Consider the following 25,053-nt stretch of genomic DNA (forward strand, 5'->3'; position numbering starts at 1 on the left):
AATGTGTGGAGGAGATGAAGAGATCAGGTAAGAAGGGCTTTGTTTGCAAATTGGATCTTGAAAAAGCCTACGAAATGGTGGACTGGAGCTTCCTCTTAGAGGTGCTAAGTGTGGATTTGGGGAAAGATGGTGCAAGTGGAGCAAGGGTTGTCTCACTTCTTGCCATTATTCTATCCTTGTCAATGGAGTAGTTAAGGATTTCTTCCCGGCTTGTAGAAGCCTAAGACAAGGTGATCCACTCTCCCCCTTTTTATTCACTCTTGTTGCTGATGTGTTAAGTAGATTGATATCAAAAGCAAACAGGGAGGAGGTTGTGAGTGGTTGGAGAATAAGAAGAAATAGTGTGCCTGTGACTCACCTTCAATTTGCAGATGATACTATAATCTTTTGTGAAGGAAGCGACTTGAGGAAGGTTGGGAACCTTAAGAATTTAATTAATTTTTTTGAAAATGCCTCAAATCTAAAAATCAACTTTGAAAAAAGTTGTGTGGTGGCAGTCAATATGGATGCTCAAGAAATAGAGGCTATTGCAGGTTGCTTAGAGTGCTCCACCTCTTCCTAGCCCTTAACTTATCTAGGTCTTCCCCTAGGAGGTAACCCAAAGGAAAGCCGCTTTTGGATCCCTGTTGTGGAAAAGTTTGGTAAGAAGTTGGCAAGCTGGAAAAAGAATTATATCTCTGTGGGGGGTAGAGTGACTTTGATCAAATTCACACTTGCTAATCTGCCGGTCTACTTTTTGTCTGTCTTTAAGATTCCTGCTAGGGAAGCTAAGAGGTTAAAGAAAATGATGAGGGACTTCTTGTGGGAGCCGAGGCAAGAGAAGAAGGATCATCTGGTTAGATGGGAGATAGTTAGTCGAAGTAAGGAGGAAGGAGGATTAGGAATAGGGAATATCACTTTCAAGAATGTAGCCCTTCTAGGTAAGTGGTTGTGGAGGTGGCCTTTAGAGAGGGAAAGGTTATGGCATGAAGTGGTGGCAAGTATCCATGGCTATTCCGGAAATGGTTGGGATGCAGGGGTATCCAGACGGGCAACTCTTGCAACACCTTGGAAGGCAATTCATGGCATCCTCCCATAGTTCCTACGCATTGTAAGGTATGATGCTTGCTCTGGGACTCGTATTCTTTTCTGGGAAGACACTTGGGTGGGAAATTTGCCCCTTAAGGATCTGTTCTCTTCTCTCTTCTCTATTTCCCTTTATAAAAAAAAATCAGTGTCTTCCTTTATTTTGCCCCCGTATACCCCTTTGTCGACAAATTGGGACCTTGGATTCCGTAGAGGGTTGAGGGATGAGGAATCCTTATTAGTTTCTAAGCTCCTATTGTTGCTTGATTTTGCTTGCTTGGACCCACTAAATCCTGATAGGAGGATTTCGACTTCGACTCCGAAAGGGCTGTTTACTTGTGCTTCTTTCTTTAATTTCCTCTGCTCCAATTCTTCTCCTCAGGCTTTCCTAGTTAAGGAAGTTTGGTCTAGGCCTATTCCCTCAAAAATTGTTGTATTTTGTTGGGAAGTTTACTTGGGTAAAATCAACACGATGGATAACATGCAGAAGAAAAGACCTTTTTTGTGTTTATCTCCTAACTGGTGTATTTTGTGCAAAGTGCAGAATGAGGACTGTTACCACTTATTGATTTCTTGTCCTTTTGCTGCATCCATTTGGAATTGAGTATTTGATTTGTTTGAGTGTAGGTGGAACTTGACAGCTGAGGTAAATTTGTTGTTTTCCCCTTCTACCTTTGTGTGGACCACAAGAAGAGGGAGAGTCATGTTGAAGTGTATAAGAGCAGCTCTCCTTTGGACTATTTGGGATGAGAGAAATTCCAGAATTTTTCAGGAGAAGGAAAGAAGCATTCTTGAGGTCAAAGAATGTATTGTTACAAGGACTATTTTGTGGCTGAAATCTTTAAAGCTCTTTGAAGATTATTCCTTTGAGGATTTAATGAGGAATTGGTCTGCAGTTGCCCTCACTTCCTCTACGAAGCCTAGAGTCCAAGTAACTTGGACTCCGCCGATGGAGGGTTTTATTAAGCTGAACTTTGACGGAAGTAGTCAGGGTATCCCAGGACCATCTGGGATTGGTGGTGTACTGAGAGATGAGAACAACAACATTATTGCCTTTTTTTCAGGACCGGTGGGAATAGGAGACTCTGTGAGGGCTGGACTCCTAGCTGCGGCATAGGGGGTATAGATTGCCTATCAACTCGGAGTGCAAAACTTAATGAAGGAGACTCCAAGGTGGTAATAGGATGGTTGGCTGACCCCGGTACTGTCACTTGGAACTTTAAGGATATTTTAAAAAAGGTTAAATGGCTATTGAGGGGTTTGACAGTTAGAGTTCAGTGGCTAGGTAGATCGGCTAATGCCTTGGCTGATTATCTTGCTAAACAAGGGGCAACTTGGGTTTCATTGTATTGGGCTTCATTGTAATTTTCTTTTTCCTTTGTTATGTTCTTTAACTAAAGGGTTGATGGTTTCTTCCATCTCCCCTCTTTAAAGGGGAGGTAGCATCTCGTGCCTCTCCCTAAGTTGTACTATCTTTGACTTTGATTTAATAAATCTGAATATTCACTGATAAAAAAAATGTATGTTGTACAAGGGTTGGAAAAAGGAGAAAGGTCTGGTTTGTAAACTTGATCTAGAAAAAGCTTATGACTTGCTTAAGTGTTAATTGTTAGGGCTGATACTAATAATTTGATTAGAGGCTGGAGAATTGGGAGGAAAGCAGTGATGGTTACACATTTACAATTTGTGGATGACATTATTTTATTTTGTGAAGAGGAAAGGAAGGAATTGATCAATCTAAAGAGGTCGGTGACTCATTTTGAAAGGGTCTCTAATCTCAAAATAAATCGGGGAAAGAGTTGCAGGGTAGGGGTAAATAAATCGGAAGAAGAGGTGGGAAACCTTGCTAGGCTAGGATGCGAGGTTGGTTAATGGAGTAGCTAGGGATTTCTTCTCGGGTAGAAAGGGTCTTAGACAGGGAGGTCCCCTTTCCTCCTTCCACTTCACCCTAGTAGCCACATTTTAAGTGATTTGATTGTTAGGGCTGATACTAATAATATGATTACAGGCTGGAGAATTGAGAGGAAAGTAGTGGTGGTTACACATTTACAATTTGCGGATGACATCATTTTATTTTGTGAAGGGGAAAGGAAGGAATTGATCAATTTGAAGAGGTTGGTGACTCATTTTGAAAGGGTCTCTAATCTCAAAGTAAATTGGGGAAAGAGTTGTGGGGTAGGGGTAAATAGATCGGAAGAAGAGGTGGGAAACCTTGCTAGGTTGCTAGGATGCAAGGTTGGAGATTGGCCGTTACAATACCTAGGATTACCTTTATGAGGGAACTCAAAGTCTGAGAAAGAGGCTTGTAGGGTGAAAGAGAAATTAAATCTCATTAGGAGTAGAATCACTTTAATAAACTGAAGAAATTAATGAGGGATTTCTTATGAGAACCAGGAGATAAAAAAAAAAGATCATTTGGAGAAGTGGGAGGTGGTTTCTAGAAGTATAGATAGTGGAGGGCTGGGTATAAGAAAATATAAAGCTAAGAAACATAGTTTTGGTGGGAAAGTGGTTGTGGAATGTGGAGACTACCTCTGAAGCAGGATAACTTGTGCCATAAAGTTATAGTGAGTATATATGAATTGGCAGAAAGTGGTTGTGATGTTGGTCTTGACCCTAGGGCATCTCAATCATCTCGGTGGAAAGCTATCCATGGCATTTTGCCCTCCTTTCTTCTGTATATTAGATTCGATGCTTGTGTATAGTGTAGGTAATAAAGTGTGCTTCTGGGAAGATGTATGGTTTGGGGACATCTCCTTCGAAGATAGATTCCCGTCCCATCTACTCCCTCATCGAACAAAGATAAAACAATTTCCGTTGTCTATCTAAATGGTAATTCTTGGGACTAGGAGGTTGAGGGAGTCTAAAATGGGAATGGTCGATGATCTCATTGCCCTTCTTAATATAGTGTTATTGGACCAGTCCTACTTGGACAGCAGAATTTGGTCATCTTCTCATTTGTTTTTTACTAGTTCTTTCTACACTTCTCTTCTCCAGTCCTCTAACATGGCAAGATTCTTTCCAACGAAGGAGGTTTGGTGCAACCCTGTACACTAAGAGTACGGGCATTGGAAGGTACAGTTTCAAGGTTCTAAGGATTTTTTCAAAGAGGGCAGTTTACACACTGAATGTTTGCAAGATTCTTTTTCAGCTATTGAGGAGCTCACAACCTCCTTAAAATCTTATTCAAGCAAGGTGCCAACCGAGTGGTTGGTAAGGTCTCCTGCTGGTGGTAGCAGAGACTTGGGATCAAATCCCGCCTGCACCTGGGTTGGGGGATGGAATACCCCCATTATGTAGCCCTTGGACAAAAACTGTATTTTAAAAAACAAAAGAAAAATCTTATTCACTAAAAGACAAAGCAATAAGCTTTTCAGCTGTTATCAAACAATCCCTTACACTTTTTTTATCAGCAAAAGGATTCAGTGATTCACTAATAAATTAAAAAAGCTTAGTACAACTGTTAACACACCCTAATCACATGAGTTTACAATTTTCCCAGAATAAGTTTGGTCTATCAACTCCCTGTTTGGCTCGAACACCTGCCACCCCATTTGTAGTTCTCACCTAGCTGAAACTAGAATTTATTTGTTTTGCTATGACATCATTTTCCCTAAAAGCATGTTTGTATTTCCAAGGCACTGATTTGACTTGCTTTATCCAATGAATAACTAATTGTGATTCTCCTTCAACTTCCATGTCTCTGAGACCAAGCTGTAGTGCTAGTCTCATTCCTTGTAAGAGTGCCATGATTTCAGCCCAAGTCCTTGACCGAGTCTCCTAAGCCAACTGAATTTGAATACATCACTACCACCACTCCTTAGTGATTTCTAATCACTCCCCCAGTGTCTGCTCTTCCCAGATTGTCCATAGAGTTCCATCAAAGTTCAGCTTCAACTTATTAACAACCGGGGGTTTCCAGTCCCTTTTCACTTCTTCAATGTGTCTACCTATTTGTGCTACTTCAAACCAAGTTCTAACAATGTCCTTGAACAATTCCAAAGTTTTTACCCAATGTGCGGCTCTCACTAAGATGGCTTCAGTTAACCCCTCCTTAGAACTGTTCTTTTCATTGAATATTCTGTTATTTCTTTCTTCCCAAATCGACCATACTATTGCTGCTCTTACTGTCCTCCACATGGCCTTCCCTCTTTTTCCCTTAAGCCTTGGGAAGTTGGGGTTGAAACAATGAAAATATTTTGAATAATAGGCATACACATAAGCATAAAGAGTCCTAGTTGTCACACACACACACACATACACATTCTTGACTAAAATACACCTATTTTTGAAGTTGGTCCCTCTCTAATTGTGAGAGCAGAAAATTTAATTTAAACTACTACTTAGTCTACTTTTCACATCATTCAATTCCCTCTCATTAAGTCTTATACCTAAGGTATTAACTCCCATTCTCTCTCATTAAATCCTATATTTAAGGTATTTTTGAAGTTGGTCCCTCTCTAATTGTGAGAGCAGAAAATTTAATTTGAACTACTACTTAATCTACTTTTCACATCATTCAATTCCCTCTCATTAAGTCTTATACCTAAGGTATTAGCTCCCATTCTCTCTCATTAAATCCTATATTTAAGGTATTTTTCTCACCAATTAATTCTACCAATTAGATCTATATCTAATACTTTTAGCAATATAAAAACTCATGTTTTTAAATCCAACTCAAAACCAAAACCGTTCTTCAGTCCAAGTGGTGGGAAGCAATTAAACCATTGGGACCAAATGGATTGACCCATGATGTCATAGTTAAATAATAAGATTTTAAAATAAAAACAAATACAAAAAATTATTGAAAAATTTGCGCACATCTATAATGTTTTATATTAGTCATATTAAAGAAAAATAAGTGGGATAAATATGAATTGTTTTTATTGATGATGGAAATGAAATACAAAATGTAAAACCTACACAAAAATGAAATTCTTTTCCTGTTTGGTGGTGGGTCAACAACTCAACCTTTAGGTGAAATTTTTCAACACTTGGTATGATAATTAAATAATAAAAATTAAAAAGGATAAAACACAAAAAAAAATTATGAAAAAATATAGAAATTTTGTTGAAAACATTTGGGCACATCTCTAATATTATATATTCATCATATTGGACAAAAACAAGAGTGATAAATAAGAATTGTTTTGTACACATAAAAATATAAAAAAGTTATAGAAAAATTTGGACATATTACTATCATCAGCATCATCATCACCTAAAATTGTCACGTGCAAAACAGGTGCAAATTTGCTAGCAAATATATAAAGGGGGAATACTAGTTACTTGCCCGCACTAAGATGTTTATATCTATATCATCCACATAATTATTGATCAAAAAAATATCATCCACATAATTAGTTGCCTAATCAATGGGCCTCCAAAATTCTTAGGCAATTGGCTAGTCAATGCCAATGCAATGATTAAACTGAAATGGCTCAAAGCAACTTGCATTTTATGAAATCCTGAATGAGGCCCTCCTTTTCCCTAGTTCTCCTTCAAGTTTCTGTAATTTTTCAACCTCCACAAATCCTAAAACAACAAAAATGTATTCTCTATTTTCCTCCATCATCCCTTTTGTTTTGATGATGATGGCATTCATGTTATGCCTAAGTGTGTGAGTTTTTTCTTTGCTTTTTCTCTCTTTTCTGGGGTTGGCACGGTATCTAAGGAATTGGAATTTTCAAGTTTGCACGTGGAAATATTAAGGATAACTTGCATTGACGTGGTTAGAAGGAATACAGTGCTTTATTAGTGGTAGGCGGTCCTCCCATTCAGTGTAAAACCCTAACTTGTAAAGAAAGAAAAACAACTCCTGGACATCTGAAAAATATTAGGCTAGAAAAACATGCATGATTAGACCTATAGATCTGGTTTCATTTGGAAAGGGGGGTCTGCATGGATTCATTAATATCAACACTGAAAAGACTTTACCTACTTGAATATTTATATTTATTATCAGAAATAATTGAAGAAACTTATCCTATTATTTGTCCTGGCACAGGAGGACAATGAAGATAAACACAATTTTCTGACCTTGTTTGTTGAAACCTTTCTGGTTGTCAATCGACTATGTGCAATTACTCTCATCCAAGTTTTTACATTCACCAAGCCCCTCAATCAAAGAAAAGTAAGTGCTATCATCTGGAGTAATGCCTCTACTTATCATTTCCTTGAGCAGCTCTTCAGCATGATCTCCCTCCTTGTTTTTGCATAGCCCTTGAATAAGAGCATTATAAGTGAGAAGGGTGGGATTGAAACCTTTACTCAACATCTCATCGCGAACTTTAAAAGCATCCTTCATATCACCTTTTCTACTGTACCCACTAATGAGTGTATTATAACTGATATGATCAGGTTTGATCCCCCTTTTCTTCATTTCATCAAGAAGCCCACGAGCTTCATCAACTTTTCCCTCCCTACAGAACCCTTGCATCAATGTATTGTATGTCACCTCATCGGGCGGAACCTTTTTCCTATCCATCTCCTTTAAAAGCATAAAAGCACGCTCCATATTCCCATTCACACAGTGGCCATCAATCAAGGCATTGAACATTATGTTATCAGGGGACAACCCTTTGCCCACTGCATGCTCAAATAACTTATCTGCATCGGTCATTCTACGGTGCCTGCTCAGCACATAGATAAGGGATGTGTAAGTCTTAGATGTAGGATGGATACCTTTACTCAACATCTCCGCATGGAGGTCAAAGGCCTTCTTCACATTCCCTTCCCTACAGTACCCATTGATCAATATATGATAAGTTATAGAATCAGGAGCTATGTCCTTTGCCACCATTTCCTTGATCAAAGCATCTGCTTCTGCTGTCCTACCATCCATAAACAATGCATGAATGAGCATATTGAACGTGGAGACTATTGGCTCTATGCCTTTGTTGACCATCTCATCCCTATACTTGAAGGCCATAACCAAATTCCCCTTATTGCAGTATCCATCAATCAACGTGTTGTAAGTAATAGCAGTAGGAACCAACTTTTTCTCAGTCATTTTTCCAAACAGTTCTGATGCTTCATCGAGTCGTCCTTCCTTGCACAACCCACATATCAGCGAGCTATATGTGTAAGAATCTGGATTGATGCCTTTCCGTTTCATGGCCTCAAAGACTTCATAGGCGCCTTCGAGTTTTCCTCTTGAAATATACCCATTGATGATCGTGTTGTAAGTCACTGCATTAGGTTTAAAGCCCAATCCCTCCATGTTTCCCATAAAAGCCTTCGCTTTCTTCAACTTCCCTTCTTTACACAACACATTAATCATTATGTTGAACGTGACAACAGTCGAATGAATCCTCAACCTGAACATTTCAGCATACAAAACCCAAGCCGTCTCATTTTGATTCAGTTTTAAAAGCAAACTCAGTAGATCATTGCAAGTTTCAATCTTCGGAAGAATCCCCCGATCCTTCATCATGTAAAAACACTCAAAAGCCTCGCCCGGTCTCTTCAATCCAGAAAAAGCCCTCATCAGCAAATCAAAAACAACTGAACTTGATAAGTTCAACCGCTCGTGAACGAGCAATAACTCATCAAAGATCTCCCAGTGTGTCGCAATGCCACCATCAACGGCTCGCTTCATGAGCTGCAGAGCGGGTTGTGAAGATGGATTGCGAGAGCTTATACCTACAGCGAGGCAAACGCATTGGAGATCGAGGCGATTAATACCCAATTTTTCTATGAACGCTAGAACAGCATCTGGCGATCCTCGGAGGTTAAAGAGGATATTATAAATCAAGGATGGAGTGAGTTTTGAGGAAACTTGTTCGATCAAATGCCACTGAGAATCTGAGGCTGCTTTCTTTACGAGTTCTACAGTGTCCTTTTCGTTGTCTTCGAGGGTGATCGAAGGTTGGTAGGTCCTTTCTAGTGAAGTATCAGAAATAGAGGTTGAACATAGAAATGCAGGGGACAGACCTTGATTTATGGCACATATATTCTTGAGAGTGTATTGTTGGATGAAAGTTCGTAAAGGGAAAGATCTGCAAATCCTCATTTTGCTGGTGCAGAGATTGATTTGTTGCGGATACCATGAAGTGAAAGGCCAGAAGCGGAGAGGCTATTCTGCTTTGTTCGATTTCGATCGAGTGTCTTTGTTCAGTTGTTGGAGGCGCAGCGCGCAGGTGCTGATACTCAGCAATAGGAACCGGCAGTCGATGTGATGACATCACGCGTCCCCACAATTTTGGTTCATGGTAAACTCAAATGGAGGGGTAAGATAGTAAACTTGTAAAAACCCTTCATCTCGTGGTGATAAATTTCTGATGGGGTCTTTGGAAGTTTTAAAAAGTAAGGCTAAGTTTAAGAGAGCATGGGAAATGTTTAAAGGGGAGTTTTAGACCCTATGTCTGAGGTATTAAGTATCAATTATCATTCTCTTTTATCAAATCCTATATATAAGATAATTTTTAATTAATAAATTATACTAATGAGATCTATATCCAATATTTTAACAATATAAAATTTGTGTTTTTTTTTAAATTGACATCAAAATGAAACCATTCTTTTATCTAAGTGATGAGTAAGCAATTCAATCATTTGGGTAAGTCAATAATCAACTTTTGAGTCAAATGTGTCAATCTTTTTTGTCATAATTAAATAATAAAATTAAATAAATAAAAATACAAAATATATAAAAAGATACATATACATAAAAATAAACATTTGGATAAATATTGTATATTCATCATAAACAAAAATAAGTGTTATAAATTAGAATTATTTTTACACAAGGAAATATAAAGGCAATGTAGAAAATTCTAAACACACACACACACATATATATAGGGGTAAGCCAATGGGTAAGTTATACTTGGAACAAACCCGCAAATACTTTTGAGTATGTGAGTATTTGAACCCAAACACTCAAGGTTACAAAGGTCATGGTCTCGCTTGACCATTGAATTACTTATATGATTTCATCAATTGTTTTCATTTTAATATTTGAATGCGTATAATAAGTAATGTAAAAGTAATATTTACAAAATTTGAATTATAATAATGCTTTGAACCATACATTAATATATTATGATAATCTACATATTAAATTAATCAATTTAATTAATAAATATAACATAAGTTTTAAACCATATATTATATTTATTGAAAATCAAGTTTTTAAAGAACATGTTTCATTTTTTTTAGGGGAGAGTAAAGAAAGAACAAGTTCCATAGGTAAACCCTAGAACCGACCCTGAAGCTCACCACCATTAAAACCTTCATAAGGTAGATTCTAGTTCCAAAAACCATGAACCCCTACAAGGTAGGTTACAGAACCGAACCGAACCAAACTAACCCATGCTCACCCCTGAAACCACCACTTGGGATCTACTACCCACAAGTTGTTCCTATGTCCCTACCCACAAAACACCACCACATTGTATTGGGAACATCTATCCATGAATGATAAGGAAGACATTCCCAATGCATAGCTGTAATGTCTCGTGGGTAGAGATGTGGCATTGCATTGCCTTATGTTTTGAATTGAACAATATAAAATTATTTCACAATTTTTTTTAATTATACAATAGGTAGCCCTTCCCTAAACCTGTAGACCCCCACCCCTGGTGAAGAAAAGACTTTATCTCGGGCCTCCACTACAACCAACTAAAAAGGCTTTACCAACAAGGCAGCCAGCAATGTCCTGATCTCTCAAGGACAATTTATGTATTAGGGTCTATTTGGTTCGAGAGAATAGGACCCTGGAATCGGAATCATAATGGGGTCAACCAGAATGGGAATGAATAGGTAGAATATGGGGGAATGGCCATTCCCGACCCCTTCCCTCGGAATGTGCACTATTAGTTTCCTTTTTTTTTTGTGGATGTGCAATTCAGAAGGAAGACGTTGCGGGTAGACCAGGGTTTCACCTTGGCAAGAACCTCCCCAAATCTGCCACTTGTGCCTTCGTCGAGAACCTCAGAGTATTAGCACCAAAGGTGTTACTGCTAAGGGAACTGCTTCGATATGTTATAGTAACACACCTCCTTCCTCGACCCAAGAAGGATAGTGCGTCCGCCAGCAAGAGCGGCGGTGTCAAAGCAGGAGTGAATTTCAAGACTAGGATCGGCCATTTTTGCCTTCACACCAGCGGAAAGGCGGTTATTGACGGGTGGGAAAGAGTTTGGGGCTGACGAAGTACAATTTGGAGCCAGCAAGGAGGCCAAGAAGAGGTTGAGAAGAGGTGACAGGGTGATGATGATCAGCTTCGGGGGAGGTTTGAAGTGCAACAACTGCCTACTAGAGGTTGTTGGGGATTTGGAGGGTGATAACGTGTGGAAGGATTTTATTGTTAATTACCCTCCAAAAACCCTAGTTCATGAGCGAGTATGGGTGGATTAACAATGAGACAGAGGAGACGTTTGAAGAAGCGGTGGATAGCTACAAGCAAAATTTCTGAATTTGCTACAATTTTTTCATGCATTTTTTTGAATTTGCTACAAAATTATTCTAATTTATACATTTCTTGTAAAATTTTTGTATTTTTTGGTATTTTCATGCATTTTTTGCTTTTTTATTTTTATTAGGGGCAAATTTAAAAATCATGGCTGATTGCGATTCCGGCTTCTTGATGAACCAAACAGTATCAGTCGGAATCCGATTCCAATTCCTATTTGAACCAAACAGGTAGGGGAATAAATTATTCCAATTCCGATTTCAAGGAATTCTCATTCCAATTCCGATTCCGATTTTAATCACAAACCAAACGGACCCTCAGATTAATTGGTATAGACTTATGGTGAAATGCAACAAAACCTCGAATAGTTGTGTAAAGAATATAAAGAATGTTCTGTTACGACATATCTTGTGGAGGTTGTAAGGCACCAACTCAATTGGTGAGGACTGAAAAAAAACTCGGTCGTAAGGACTACGTTCTTTACTTATTTCGACCGGTTGTAGAGAAAACTTGGGATTGAATCCCGCCTCGGCGCCGTCTCCCCAGGGGAAAGGGTCAATGACTCAATGGGTTTGAGGATCCACGAAAAATTAAATAAAAAAAAAATCTTGTGAAAGTTATGATAGAAAATTCCATTTTAATTATAGTAATTATTAATTTCCATAACCACTCTTTAAAAAATCAAGTCCAAATGGCGGAACGGGATCTGCTCCTCACAATGTAGAAGGAATGACTTTGGATTAAAAAAAGCGAAAAACTTATATTCAGCCTTCAGGTTCAGGCTTCAGCTGGTGGATAAATTAATCCAATTAATTTATTTTTTCTTGTATATAGATGACCACCGTGCGGAACCCAATTCGCCGATCCATCAAATTTTGGGAGAAAGCCATCGAAGAATCTACTTCTATTCTGTCCCATGGCCAGAATTCTCTCTAAATCCATCTCTTCTCAGATAATTTTCATAACTTTCTTCTTCTTCTCCTCTTCCAGTGCTGGTGTAAATGGGGCGTCTCATAACTTTCGTTTTTCTCGAATTCTGTTACCACAAGAAATGGGGCTAAAGCAAGAGAAGATCACTCACTTTCACTTCTACTTCCACGAGATAGTTGGTGGCAGCAACCCAACTTCCGAAATCGTAGCGGGGGCAGATCCGACGGACATAATGACCACAAAATTCGGCACGGTGAGGATGATGGATATTCCATTGACTGAAACTCCAGATTTGACTTCGAAGCTCGTTGGACGATCTCAAGGAATCTATGCCTCTTCTTCGCAAAGTGAAGCAAGCTACTTGATGGCCCTGGACTTTGTGTTCATGGAGGGGAAGCACAACGGAAGTACGCTGAGTATTCTTGGGAGAAATCCTATTTTCTCCGGCCTCCGAGAGATGTCTGTGGTCGGAGGGAGTGGGGTTTTCAGGTTCGCCCGAGGCTATGCTCAGGCCAAAACACACTCCTTGGACCCTAAAGCTGGTCACGCCATTGTTGAATATAATGTTTTTGTGATCCACTATTAATCCCCCCTTCTGGCCTCTCTCTCAGTCACTTTTTATCTCTTCTATTTATATATATATATATATATATATATATATATATATATATATATATATATATATATATATATATATATATAATTAGTTTTGGATTAAAAAAAGGAGAGGTTTCTTGAATTGTCAATTTTGAGTTTATTTGGTGTTATTGTCATTTATTGAAGAAAACGTTCTATGGGATTTATCTTGAAAAACAAGAATGAATGTTTATTTTAGTTGTTTGACAGCTATTACTATTAAATGTCATAGGTGCCACATAAGCTGAATAGTAAATAATCGGTTGGATGTTGGGAAAATATTAAAAATAGTATTTCTCCCGATGGTTGACTCTCAATCAAATCGAGATAAACACTTATCTAATAAATGTCTTACCAATTAATAGTATTTTGGAATAAACACTTATGTAGTGATGAGCTGGTGTCATTTTTCAAATTAATGGCCACATAACCAAACACCACATTTGATAAGTGTCGTGACACAAGTGGAACATTTTTTCAAATTTTATACGGTTGTCATTATAAATATATTATAATAACAAGTCAAAACACTTTTAACGTGACTAGCAAGTAGGGTTTGGGTCGGTTATTGGTAGAACCCATCTCAAATCGGTTATTAATTGGGACAAAATCATAGACCCAAAATTATCTTGGATAACTTAAATTTAAGTTTAAATGCTAACTAATGTTAATAACCCAACCAACCATATTGAAAATTACATGTTTTTATTTAAAAAGTAAATTAAAATTAAAATTTTGATAATATAATTGAAAGTTATGGAACCAAAACAGTGATAATTAGTTTGATATGTTTGGGTTTGTTGGATAAACTTGACCCACAACCCTAAATTCAAGAATAAGGAACATGGGAAAGCTAGTCCTAGAGCATGTTTGGCATTTCTTTTTCCTTTTGGCTGGGATCTGCTTTTATTGGTTAGGACTTTTCCAATCCAAAATCAATATTCAAAATCTAGCTATTGTAGGGTAGGATCCGGTTATGGGATGTTGATTTTGGACTCACACAAATTAATAAGTACTTCCAAAGCAATGCTAGCCATGTCATTGTAGGCACATTATTTAAAATTCTCATTGTCAACTATGGTATCAAGAATGATTGTGATCATGTAAGCCAACATTTATTTTTGCATGCTAAAACTTTTTTAAAAGCGCACATTTGTTTATTGTAATTGTTATTCTTGTTTTTTAAACTCATTTGCAACATGTCCAGGCATTGGCACTTCTAGGAGATTATGAAATCAAACTTCATTATATTATATATAAATATATTATATGTTATACATTATACATTATATTATATATTGTATAGAAAAGTTTAGTTAATCAAATTTCTAATTCTAAAAATCGAAACTAAAACTAAAATTTTCAAAAACCAAATTAACCAAAACATCAAAAACCGAAATAAAAAAGCCGAAACAAAAAATTGTTGGTTCAGGTTTTTTTTTTCTTTTCTTTCAGCTTTACCCAAATAATGCCCACCCCTACCTATTCTAGACCTTTCCTTGTTTTTACCGGTTATTGTTTCCAGTTTACCTTCAACAAGTCGAGATCTCTGGTATTTTCTTTATATATATATATATATGTGTGTGTGTGTGTGTGTGTGTGTGTGTGTGTGTGTGTGTGTGTGTGTGTGTGTGAATGCAATGTGAAACTTTTTTTGGACTAAAAATACCCTCTATTTATTTGTTTGGGATAGGATATAAAAGTCATTTTGTTATAGTTTTAATGGCAACTTTAATGGCTACTATAATGACCATGTTTGTGTATTTAATCCATCTCTAATTATTGTAAGGGTTGAAAGTATAATTTCAATTATTACTTTCCACACCATTTAATCCCCTCTCATTAAGTCTTATACTTAAGGTATTAAATCACATTTTTTCTTATTAATCATATATTTTTAAGTTACTTTTCACTAATAAATGTTAATAATTAGATCTATATCAATATTTTTAACAATACAAACCCATATATTTTAAAATTGACTAAAAAAAAAAATGATTCTTTATCCAAGTGGTGTCTAACCAATTCAACCATCCAAATTAAATTGATCAACCTATGAAGTCATAGTTAGGCAATAAAATTTTTAAAATGGAAATAAATATAGAAATTTACAATAAATGTAGAAAAAATTAGTCACAGTTATGATATTTTTATTAATCAAATTAAAAAATAAGTGTAATAAACAAGAATTATTTTTATTGATAATGAAAATGAAATGCATAATTTATAACTAACCAAAAATGAAATATAAAAAATAATAAAAAATAGTTCAACTTTTGGGTTAAATGTGTTAACCTTTAATGTCATAAATAAATTATAAAATTTAATAAATATAAAAACAAAAACAAAAAATATAAATTTTGCAAAAAAAGATTTAGGCACATGTATAATATCATGTATTTATCATATTAAACAAAATGTAAGTATAATAAATCAGAATTATTTTTACACAAAAAAATACAAAAAAAAATTATAGAAAAAATTGAACACATCTATAATTCTATATTTACACTACTATTAAAAATATGAATAACATTGTGGAACTTTTTTTGACTAAAATCAAGGTTTTAACAACCGATCCAGAAATGGAACCGCTTTGGCTTTTGATTTTTTGGTCAATGGTTCAATTATCTAGTTTGAGCAAGTCAAACTGATAAGATGTAAAATATAATGCAACTTTTTATTTTGACCGTTAAAGTTGAAAAGTATGGAAGAAGAAGAAGAAGAAGAAGAAGAAGAAGAAAGAAAGAATGAATGAATGAATGAATGAAAGAAAGAAAGAAAGAAAGAAAGAAAGAACTGTGACGACTACCTCCATGTTCATCACCACCACCATTACAATACCATTTACCCCTCTTCTTACATCTCTTTCATATGTCTAAATCTCTCTCAGCTCCTAGATCGTTTGTTTCATTAGTGTATCTTAGATTTTAATATAAGATCGGTGTTTAAGAAAGAAAGAAAGAAAGAATGAATGAATGAATGAAAGAAAGAAGGAAAGAAAGAAAGAAAGAAAGAAAGAAAGAAGGAAAGAAAGAAAGAAAGAACTGTGACGACTATCTCCATGTTCATCACCACCACCATTACAATACCATTTGCCCTTCTTCTTACATCTCTTTCATCTGTATAAATCTCTCTCAGCTCCCAGATCGTTTGTTTCATTAGTGTATCTTAGATTTTAATATAAGATTGAAAAGTAAGGAAGAAGAAGAAGAAGAAAGAAAGAAAGAAAGAACTGTGATGACTATCTCCATGTTCATCACCACCACCATTACAATACCATTTTCCCCTCTTCTTACATCTCTTTCATCTGTCTAAATCTCTCTCAGCTCCTAGATCGTTTGTTTCATTAGTGTATCTTAGATTTTAATATAGGATCGGTGTTTAATCTCCAATCTCTTGCATCGATTTTTCAAATTTTTATTGGAGTTGCAATTTTTTTTTGTTGTTACAACTTAAAAAGAATCACAGAAATGAGAAAACTTAAAATCAAAATGGAAAAACTAAAAAAAAACTAATTTTGGCTATCGGGAATAATCAAACAAGTTTATAAGATATGAAAGTTTATTTTTTTCATTTTTATTTAAAAAAATAAAAAATTTGGAAATAGTTTGAAAAAAAACCAAGAACATTAATCGGGTCAAACATTTTAATGGTTAAACCGTTCGAGTCAATAGTTCTTTGATCATTCCAACATTTTTTTTTGTAAAATAGCGGTTTAGGGCCAAAATGGAATTGGTGACTTGACCGGTTCCCAGTCCAAACTATTTGATCATCCGATCTGGTCTGGTTTTTAAAAATGTGACTAAAATACTCTTTTTTTTTAATTTAGTCCCTATTTAATTGTAAGGTTTAAATTGTAAATTGAACTACTACTTTTCACCTCATTTAACTTGCTCTATTTAAATCTTACATTTTTTTGATAAAATGAACAAAAGATAAAAGATAAAACACTATAAAAAGAAGAGTTTAGCCAAGTAGGTAAGCCTGTCAATGATACTTGAAACTTCACAATTTGATCTGATTATCACATATTTGGATGAGGTGTTAATGTAATCAGATATGAATTTTGCAATATGCATTTGATTAATAATAAAAAACAAAAAAAGTAACAACAAAAATATAAAAAATACGTAAAGTTTATAGAAAATTTTGGATACATTATTATTATAATTATCATCATCTAGAATTGCCACATTCAAACCCTTTACAGTCTGTTTGGTTTGTGTGATTGGGATGAGAAAATAGGAATATATGCCCAAGATTCCTATTTTCTCATGTTTGTTTTGGGCAAAAGAGTGAGATGGGACGAGAAATCTCTTCTCAAAATTTGGGATGCGGGGTCTCACCCAATAGGTGCGACCCCAGTGAGAAACGAAACCTCTGCGATGAGAGTGAGAAAGAAACATCGAGAGCATGAGAATTGGTCTCCTAACCGAGCACTACACCCCTACAACGGTTATAACTTCTTTGGTGAAGGCAAGGTTTCGCCACCTTCACTGAGATCGCACTCCCTCTCTCTGCACTCGCTTACTGTTGTTCTTCCAACCGTTTTCAAGAGCCTTTGCACTGAGAACTCATTTGCCAGTTTCGTCTCCACCACCGCTTCGGATCCTTTGATCCACTTGTTGATTTCGTACTTACAATCTCATTCTCCCTTTACGCCAATAGCTTGGTCAGTGTGGTCGCCTCCCTTTGGAACTCCTTCGGTCCGTAGTATTCCTCGTTCTCCCTCTTGTTATTATTGTCTCTACCGTCGTGAACTTTCTTTCCCGTTCCATTCATTCTCTCTCTCTCTCTCTCTCTCTCTAGTTGAGCTTCAAATCTCCAAATGGTAAGTAATCAGATCATCATCTTTCAGGATTTTCTAGCAAAATAGATTTCGATGGAAGCAAGTTCCATTCTAGAATGATACTTGCCCTAACCATTCCATCATAGAAAGGTATTTTTGTCTTCATTTTTTCAATGAGAAACCGACTCCAGCGAGTCTTTTGTTTCTAGTAGAGACTACAAGGTTTTTGAGTAAACAGAGTAGCTTCTAATTGCTGGTTCCGGTTGAATGGAACCGAGATGCCACTAGTTTCAGTTTTTTGGGTTAACTACAAAAATAAGTTTTAAGTAGGTTTTCATTTTTTTAGATTTAACAATCTAGTAAATTCATAGGTATAGACTGTTCTCTTTGAGGATTTTTAGATTACCAGAAAGAAGTGAACTTGTTGAGATTGCCATTTCTTCTTAAAATTTATGCAAGGCATTATTGTTATTTCTTTATTAAACTTATCTGGGTTTGATTTTGTTCTTTCCCAGAAAGAAATCAATTTGTTCTTTCTCAAATAGAGGCATTATTGTTATTTCTCCATCAAACTTATCTAGGTTGCACCTTTTTGTCAATTGCGAGGAGCAAAAGGAGGAATTTGAAACCTCATGAATCAAAGCAAGTTATGCAAACGGCAAATAATTTCTGGATTTAGGTGAGATAACTGGTCTTAACAACCAAACACTAGGAACAAATTTGATGGGATAACTGGTCTCAACAACCAAACATAGTGTGATAGGAATGAGAAAATAAATTTTCCCTTCCCATCCCGTCCTTTCTCACCCCATCTCTTCTCGTCCCATCCTTTTTCATCCCATCTCTTTTTGTCCCATCCTTTCTCGGCAACCAAATGAACCCTTACTTCTATGTTTGAGAAAGGGTATAAAAGTCATTTTATTATAGCTTTAATGCTATCTTTAATGTCTACTAAAATGCCTATACTTTTGGATTTAATCCATTTCTAATTGTAAGGGTTGAAAATGTAACTTCAAGTATTATTTAAGTTATTAAATCCTATTTTCTCTTATTAAATCCTTTATTTTTAAGTTATTTTTTTACTAATAAATGCTACTAATTAGATCTATTCAATATTTTTAACAATATAAACCCATATATTTTAAAATTGACTAAAAAACAAAATCATTTTTTATCCAAGCGGTGGCTAAGCAACTCAAAAACTGAATCAAATAGATCAACTTACAAAGTCATAGTTAGGTAGTAAATTTCTTTTAAAATATAAATAAATATAGAAAATCACAAAAAACTATACACATTTATGATATTTTCATTAATTAAATTAAAAAATAAGTATAATAAACAAGAATTATTTTTATTGATAATGAGTAAATAAGTAAACGTATTGATCTTTAATGCCATAAATAAATAATAAAATTAATAAAATATATAAATGTATAAATACATAAATTTTGCAAAAAAAAACATTTAAGCACGTGTATAATATCATATATTTATCGTATTAAATAAAAAGTAAGTGTAATATATTAGAATTATTTTTATACAAAAAAAATGTAGAAAGTTGAACACACCTATAATTCTATATTTACACTACTATTAAAAATATGAATACAATTGTGGAACTTTTTTTTTATTAAAGTATCCATATTTAATTATAAGGTTTAAATTGTAAATTGAACTACTACTTTTCACCTCATTCAATTCCCTCAGTTTAAATCTTACAATTTTTTGATAAATGAGCAAAAGAAAAAAGATACACCCAAAAGAAAAAATACTACAAAAAGAAAAGTCTAGCAAAGCAGGTATGCCTGTTAATGATACTTGAAACTTCACAATTTGATAAGATTACCACATATTTGGATGGGGTGTTTATGTAATTAAATTTTGCAATATGCATTTGATTAATAATAAAAAATAAAAATACATACAATTTATAGAAAAATTTGAATATATTATTACTATCATTATCATCATCTAGAATTGCCACACGCAAAGCACATGCATGCTTACTAGTGTGTGTGTATGTGTGTGTGTGTGAGTGTGTGTGTGTGTGTGTGTAGGCCCACCCAAGTTGCACAAGCAAAGCATATTTCACTATACATATCTAGGGATGGAAATTTTTCCCATCCCGTCAAGTACCTGACCTCCCCAACCCAATGGGGCCGGGATGGAGATTAATAGGAATCCTTGATTGGGGTCAGGGATGGAGATGGGGAATGAAGTCCCCACCCCACCCCGACCTCAATTATATATATATTATTATATATTTCAATGTATTTAAAATATTATTTATATTTGAAAAGTTTTCTTTATTTTAATTTAATTTAATTTTCAAAAAATACTGTTAATTTTAAAATTTTGGAGATCCGGGTCCCTATAGGGAATCCATCTCTGCTAGGGAATGGGGATGGAGGATAAATTTTATCCCCGACAGAAATTGGAGTTAAGAATGAGAATTCAATTCAAAATCCGGTTTGGGAATGAAAATATAATCCCCACCCTGAACCCGCCCCATTCCCATTCTTATAAGCTTATAAAATGCAATTTATCAAATACTTTGTAACTTGATAATAATGTAGATTTGCAAAGGTTGTAAATGCACCAGTCCTAATAGTGGGTAACCATTATCCCCCTAATTGCAATTTAATTTGGTTTTGCCAACTTAGTGCAGTGGACGGCAGACGGCATGAAAACTTAGAAATTAGAATTAATGATAAAAGGGTTCTTCCCTTTCATCCTTTCTTCTTCTCTTTCTTATCTTGTACACTAATTTATTTTTGTTATGATTATATTAGTCACGCTATATTTACAATGAAAAATTGAAAATAATATATCGCTAAAGAGCTATGACCAAAAGGAGTAGGAAGTTAACTTTGCTTCACATGGAGGAAAGTAATCATGCCTGGATTCTATGGGCTAGATATCAAAATTATATAAACAGTGCTTTCCCGGTGGCTTGACGCATAAGTGATACTTCAAGACTTTTGTTCCATGTGATAGCTCCTTTGCAATGTTAAAAAACCTGATCCGGAACCGGAACTGCTTCGTCCATCGGATTTCAAGTCAGCTAGCGGTTTAACCGTTTGGTCTAAATAAATAAACTCATGACATTTTAAAAAATAAAAAAAACCCTGAAAATCATTATCCAAGTTGAATGGATTGATGGTTCAACCAATCGGGTCACCAGGTCATTGATCAATTCAATAGTTTTTGGGGAAATTAAACAGTTTTGGCATTGAAATTAAACTAATACCCTACCCGGTTTTTAGGCCAGACGGTCTGACCGTCCATCTGCATCAACAACGGTCTTAAAACCTTGGACTACTAATCATGTCTATTGTATAAAATATGCAGTTACAGAGTCTTTAAAATGATGACAAAACTACTTTAGAATGCACCGAGTCACTGACTACAATACAGAATATATACTTCTTCACTTATATATAGGACTATAGGAGATAAGCCTTTCAAGTCAATTTATCATTTGATCAATCTCTTCCCAAGGATTTACATCCATATTGTTTCCATGGCCAGCACTCTTTCCAAATCCAGCTATTCAGCTGCCATTTTTCCAAGTTCCTTCTTTTTCTTCTTCCTCTTCTCCAATGTTGCTGTAAGTAGTAAATCTTATCGTTTCTCTGAAACCACAGAAACAGAGTCTATGGGGCTTAAGCGAGAGAAAATAACCCACCTTCACTTTTACTTTCATGACATTCTTAGTGGCCGGAATCCGACTGCCATCCAAATTGTAAAGCCACCGGCATACAAATCATCATTAGCCACAGGTTTTGGTGCAGTGTTCGTGATAGATGACCCATTAACTGAAACTCCAGAGGTGACCTCGAAGCTGGTTGGAAGGGCTGAAGGGATCTATGCCTCCACATCGAAAGAAGAGCTGGGTTTGTTGATGGTCTTGAACTATGCATTCATGGAAGGGAAGTACAACGGGAGCACGCTTAGCATACTGGGGAGGAATACTGTATTCTCCACGGTAAGAGAGATGCCGGTGGTCGGAGGAACTGGGCTTTTCAGGTTTGCTCGAGGCTATGCTCATGCCAAGACCCACAGAATAGATCTCAAGACTGGAGATGCGGTTGTTGAGTATAATGTTTTTGTAATCCATTATTAAGCTAGCCCCTCCTCTCTCTCTCTCTCTCTTCGTAGTCTTGTTACTCGCCCTGTCGCCCATCTCTTTATCCATTTATTTGATTTAGTTTTAGCCACCTATTGAGAAAATGCTTGTTATCCAATGATTTCAATCCAATCTTATGTGTGAGACATGCCATGATGCCAATTGTTATAGGACCTCTTGGTTATTAATCAATATCAAACACAGCCTTAGGGTCTGTTTGGAGGGCTTTTTCATTGATTGTAGTGTATTGACCGAACAACTTCAGACAAGTTATATATATACACACATCCCAAGTTTCCGCTACGACCAGCTTACAAATACAAATATGTACAATACAAAGATATATAAAATACAAGATTTTGCAGTATTTGTGCTCTTTCCAAACTGAACCCAAGTGTCAGTTTTGGGAGGCTTTCATGCAATTGCTTTTGACTTTGTAAGGTGGAGCCAATTGAAAAGCTTAATTAAAAGGAATATGAAGCAAGGTTTTTAAAACCGAACCGAACAATGAACTGTTCAGGGGTCTGGTTCCTGAATCGAATGGTTTGATCGTCCAAACCGAACAGATGGCTCATCCGACAAAAAATGAAAAAAATAAAAAAAGCCAAAAAACTGCTGTCCGAATTGACGGTTCAAACGGTTCAACCACCTGGATCAACAGTTTACTGACCAAATCAACGATTTTTGGCTACAAAACGGTTCTAGGGTGAAATGGAGATCACCGGTTCCCGATTTTTTCAGTGCAATCATCTAGTCGGATCCAATTTTGAAAACATTGATATGAAGAACCAAAATTTGTCATCATACAACCATTTAAGTGGCTTTCCATTTTAGTTTCTTCTTCAAATCAAATGATGAAAAGTTAAGCTTGTGGTCCCTTAAAGTTGTTTTTTAAGAAATGCACTTCAACTACTTAGGGTATGCTAAATGAATTCTGTTTCACTATTTTGTTCTATAAATTTCTCTGTTTTCTATCATATTGTAAGTCTTTTTTGGACCATTTTTTTCCAGGCAGTTTTCTTTGGTCTTCCCCTTGTTTATTTATACTCTTAATAGGGGTGGTAATTTCTGATCCAACCCACTTGACCCTCTCAGCCCGTCCATCCAAACCCATCCCATCTGTATTGCAGGTTGAATATGGGTTGAGACACCCATTCGGTCAAATAAAATGGGTTCGATTGGGTTGATTAAAGGTACTCATTGGGTTGAATACATCATTGGCTATGTTTCAGCTTTCCAAAACACTCACCTTTGGTTGTCTTACTCTCCACGCTGCTTGAAAATCAGATTGCAACTTTAGAGAGAGAATGTATTGTCAGTTTGGAACCATCATGTGCCTTGCGCTTTGGAGAGTGGTGATGGGTTCCAGCAACTATAGAGAGAGGAGAGTGTTTTATTTTATCATTCTTTTTCCGTAATTTGTTCTTAATAGGGAAAATTCCTGATCAGTACCTTGTATTTTGGCTCGAGCGACAATTTGGTTCCTAAATTTTCAAAAAGTGACAATACAGTACCTGTCGTTAACCAATCCGTTAATCAATTGTTAAGTGACATTTGAAAAGTAAAAAATGCCCTAAGAATGTCATCTAATTCTCTTTATCAATTATCCAAACATTGACAATAAAACGAACAATCCCAAATTCTAGATTCTTGTAAACAATCATCAACTTTTTTAATAGAAGAGGCTAGGACTTGGGACTGTTCAGTTTTTTTGTCAATATTTAGATGGTTGATAAAGAGAATTAGATGGCATTTTTTACTTTTCAAATGTCACTTAATGGTTGATTAATGGACTATTTAACGACAGGTACTAAATTGTCACATTTTGAAAGTTTGGATACTGGATTATCACATTTTAAATTTTGGAGACCAAATTGTCACTCATGCCAAAGTACAGGATAATGATCGAGAATTTTCCCTTCTTAATATTAATATGCAGGGAGTGTGAAGGTGTATTGTGATGGTGTCAGATTTTACTTTCTACTGCTTACTGTTTCTAATTCCCTTTCTCCTTCGCCTAGTCATGGACAGTTAAAAGAAGTTTATCTACGATTTATACAAAAATTCTTTAATCCCATTATAATAAACTTGAACTTTTTCTAATCCATTGATCTGCACAAAACACTACTATCTTACTTTGTGCTGCCCTTAAATGATACCAAAATTTTTGGCATCTAACCACTCATATGGATCTTGCCAAATGAATGAAAGACCCACCTCCCAATAGTGAGGGTAAAAAGTGTTGGGACCTATTACTGGAATCATAAGATCAATTTAACAGTTCAAATCAATGATGGCAGGTCCTTTAAAGTGCTTCCCAATTCCCACATGATGGTGCGTGATCTGGACACTCCTAGCTGGAAGATGATATGAACACTAATTGCGTGGCAAGTTGGACCAAGCTACAAAATAATAGAACAGAGAACTCGGGGTGGCTAACCCAGCGAGGTCGCTCTGATGCTTAAATCTGTACTATATTATGGATGTGAGCTGAATACTTGAATGCTAGAGTGCTAGTGAGCAAATAATCACGTGTACCTTTGCCATGGGGTTCGATGTCCTTATATAGTGGAGTAGTTGTGGATCTTACGAAAAAGCTCCGGGATCTCCGAGCTGCGTAGATAAGATATGTTCTGTTTTTGAAGGAGAGCAATGTGTCACTTGATAAGGTTTATCGCTTTCCTCCGATTCAGGCAGAGTGAGGATAAGTCCTGTCGTGATCCCGAGAAATTCGGGGTCCGTTGGGGAGACTTTTGGAGTCGATTATGTGGCATTTCGAGGTCCGGAGTAGTCCGAAGCAGCATACTATGCTTTTTTAAAATAAATTCTGTATGTTACGGGCTGTAATTGTTACCAGGGGTTCAGCTTCCACTCACTCATAAAATAATCTACTGCTACAACTAAGAACCTCATCTACCCTGTTACTGGTGGGAAAGGACCAAGGATGTCAATTCCCCACTGCGCGAAGGGCCACGGGCTGGTGAGGTATTTCAAATCAGCTACAGGTTGGTGGTGGATATTGGCATGCCTTTGACATTTGTCACACTTTTTGACGAGCTCAAGTAAATCTGCCTTCATTGTGAG

General features: G+C 36.1%; 1 protein-coding gene and 2 pseudogenes across 22 annotated transcripts in view; 2 read left to right on the plus strand and 1 right to left on the minus strand.

Moving 5' to 3' along the window:
* LOC104597613 (Pentatricopeptide repeat (PPR) superfamily protein) overlaps window positions 1-9,317 on the minus strand; it is a 42,324-nt gene extending 33,007 nt beyond the window's left edge. For 16 of the 21 annotated variants that reach the window (XM_088892017.1, XM_088892013.1, XM_088892015.1 and 13 more), the window contains exon 1: window positions 7,105-9,306. In XM_088892017.1, coding sequence (XP_088748143.1) covers window positions 7,139-9,079 — 1,941 coding nt within the window. In that variant the 5' untranslated portion in view covers window positions 9,080-9,306 and the 3' untranslated portion in view covers window positions 7,105-7,138. Of the gene's footprint in view, window positions 1-7,104 lie in introns of all 21 variants that reach the window. The other 5 variants (XM_088892019.1, XM_088892020.1, XM_088892014.1 and 2 more) reach the window with 2 other exon arrangements.
* A 2,799-nt stretch (window positions 9,318-12,116) lies between these two features.
* On the plus strand, window positions 12,117-13,001 carry LOC104597612 (dirigent protein 22 pseudogene; annotated as a pseudogene).
* Window positions 13,002-21,249: 8,248 nt separating this feature from the next.
* LOC104597611 (dirigent protein 22 pseudogene) lies at window positions 21,250-22,272 on the plus strand (annotated as a pseudogene). The gene has a single exon (XR_016078739.1). The product of XR_016078739.1 is annotated as a dirigent protein 22 pseudogene (transcript).
* Window positions 22,273-25,053: the final 2,781 nt, after the last annotated feature.

Source organism: Nelumbo nucifera, chromosome 7 (genome assembly GCF_055504915.1).
Source record: "Nelumbo nucifera cultivar China Antique chromosome 7, China Antique-T2T, whole genome shotgun sequence".
Classification (NCBI taxonomy): Eukaryota; Viridiplantae; Streptophyta; class Magnoliopsida; order Proteales; family Nelumbonaceae; genus Nelumbo; species Nelumbo nucifera.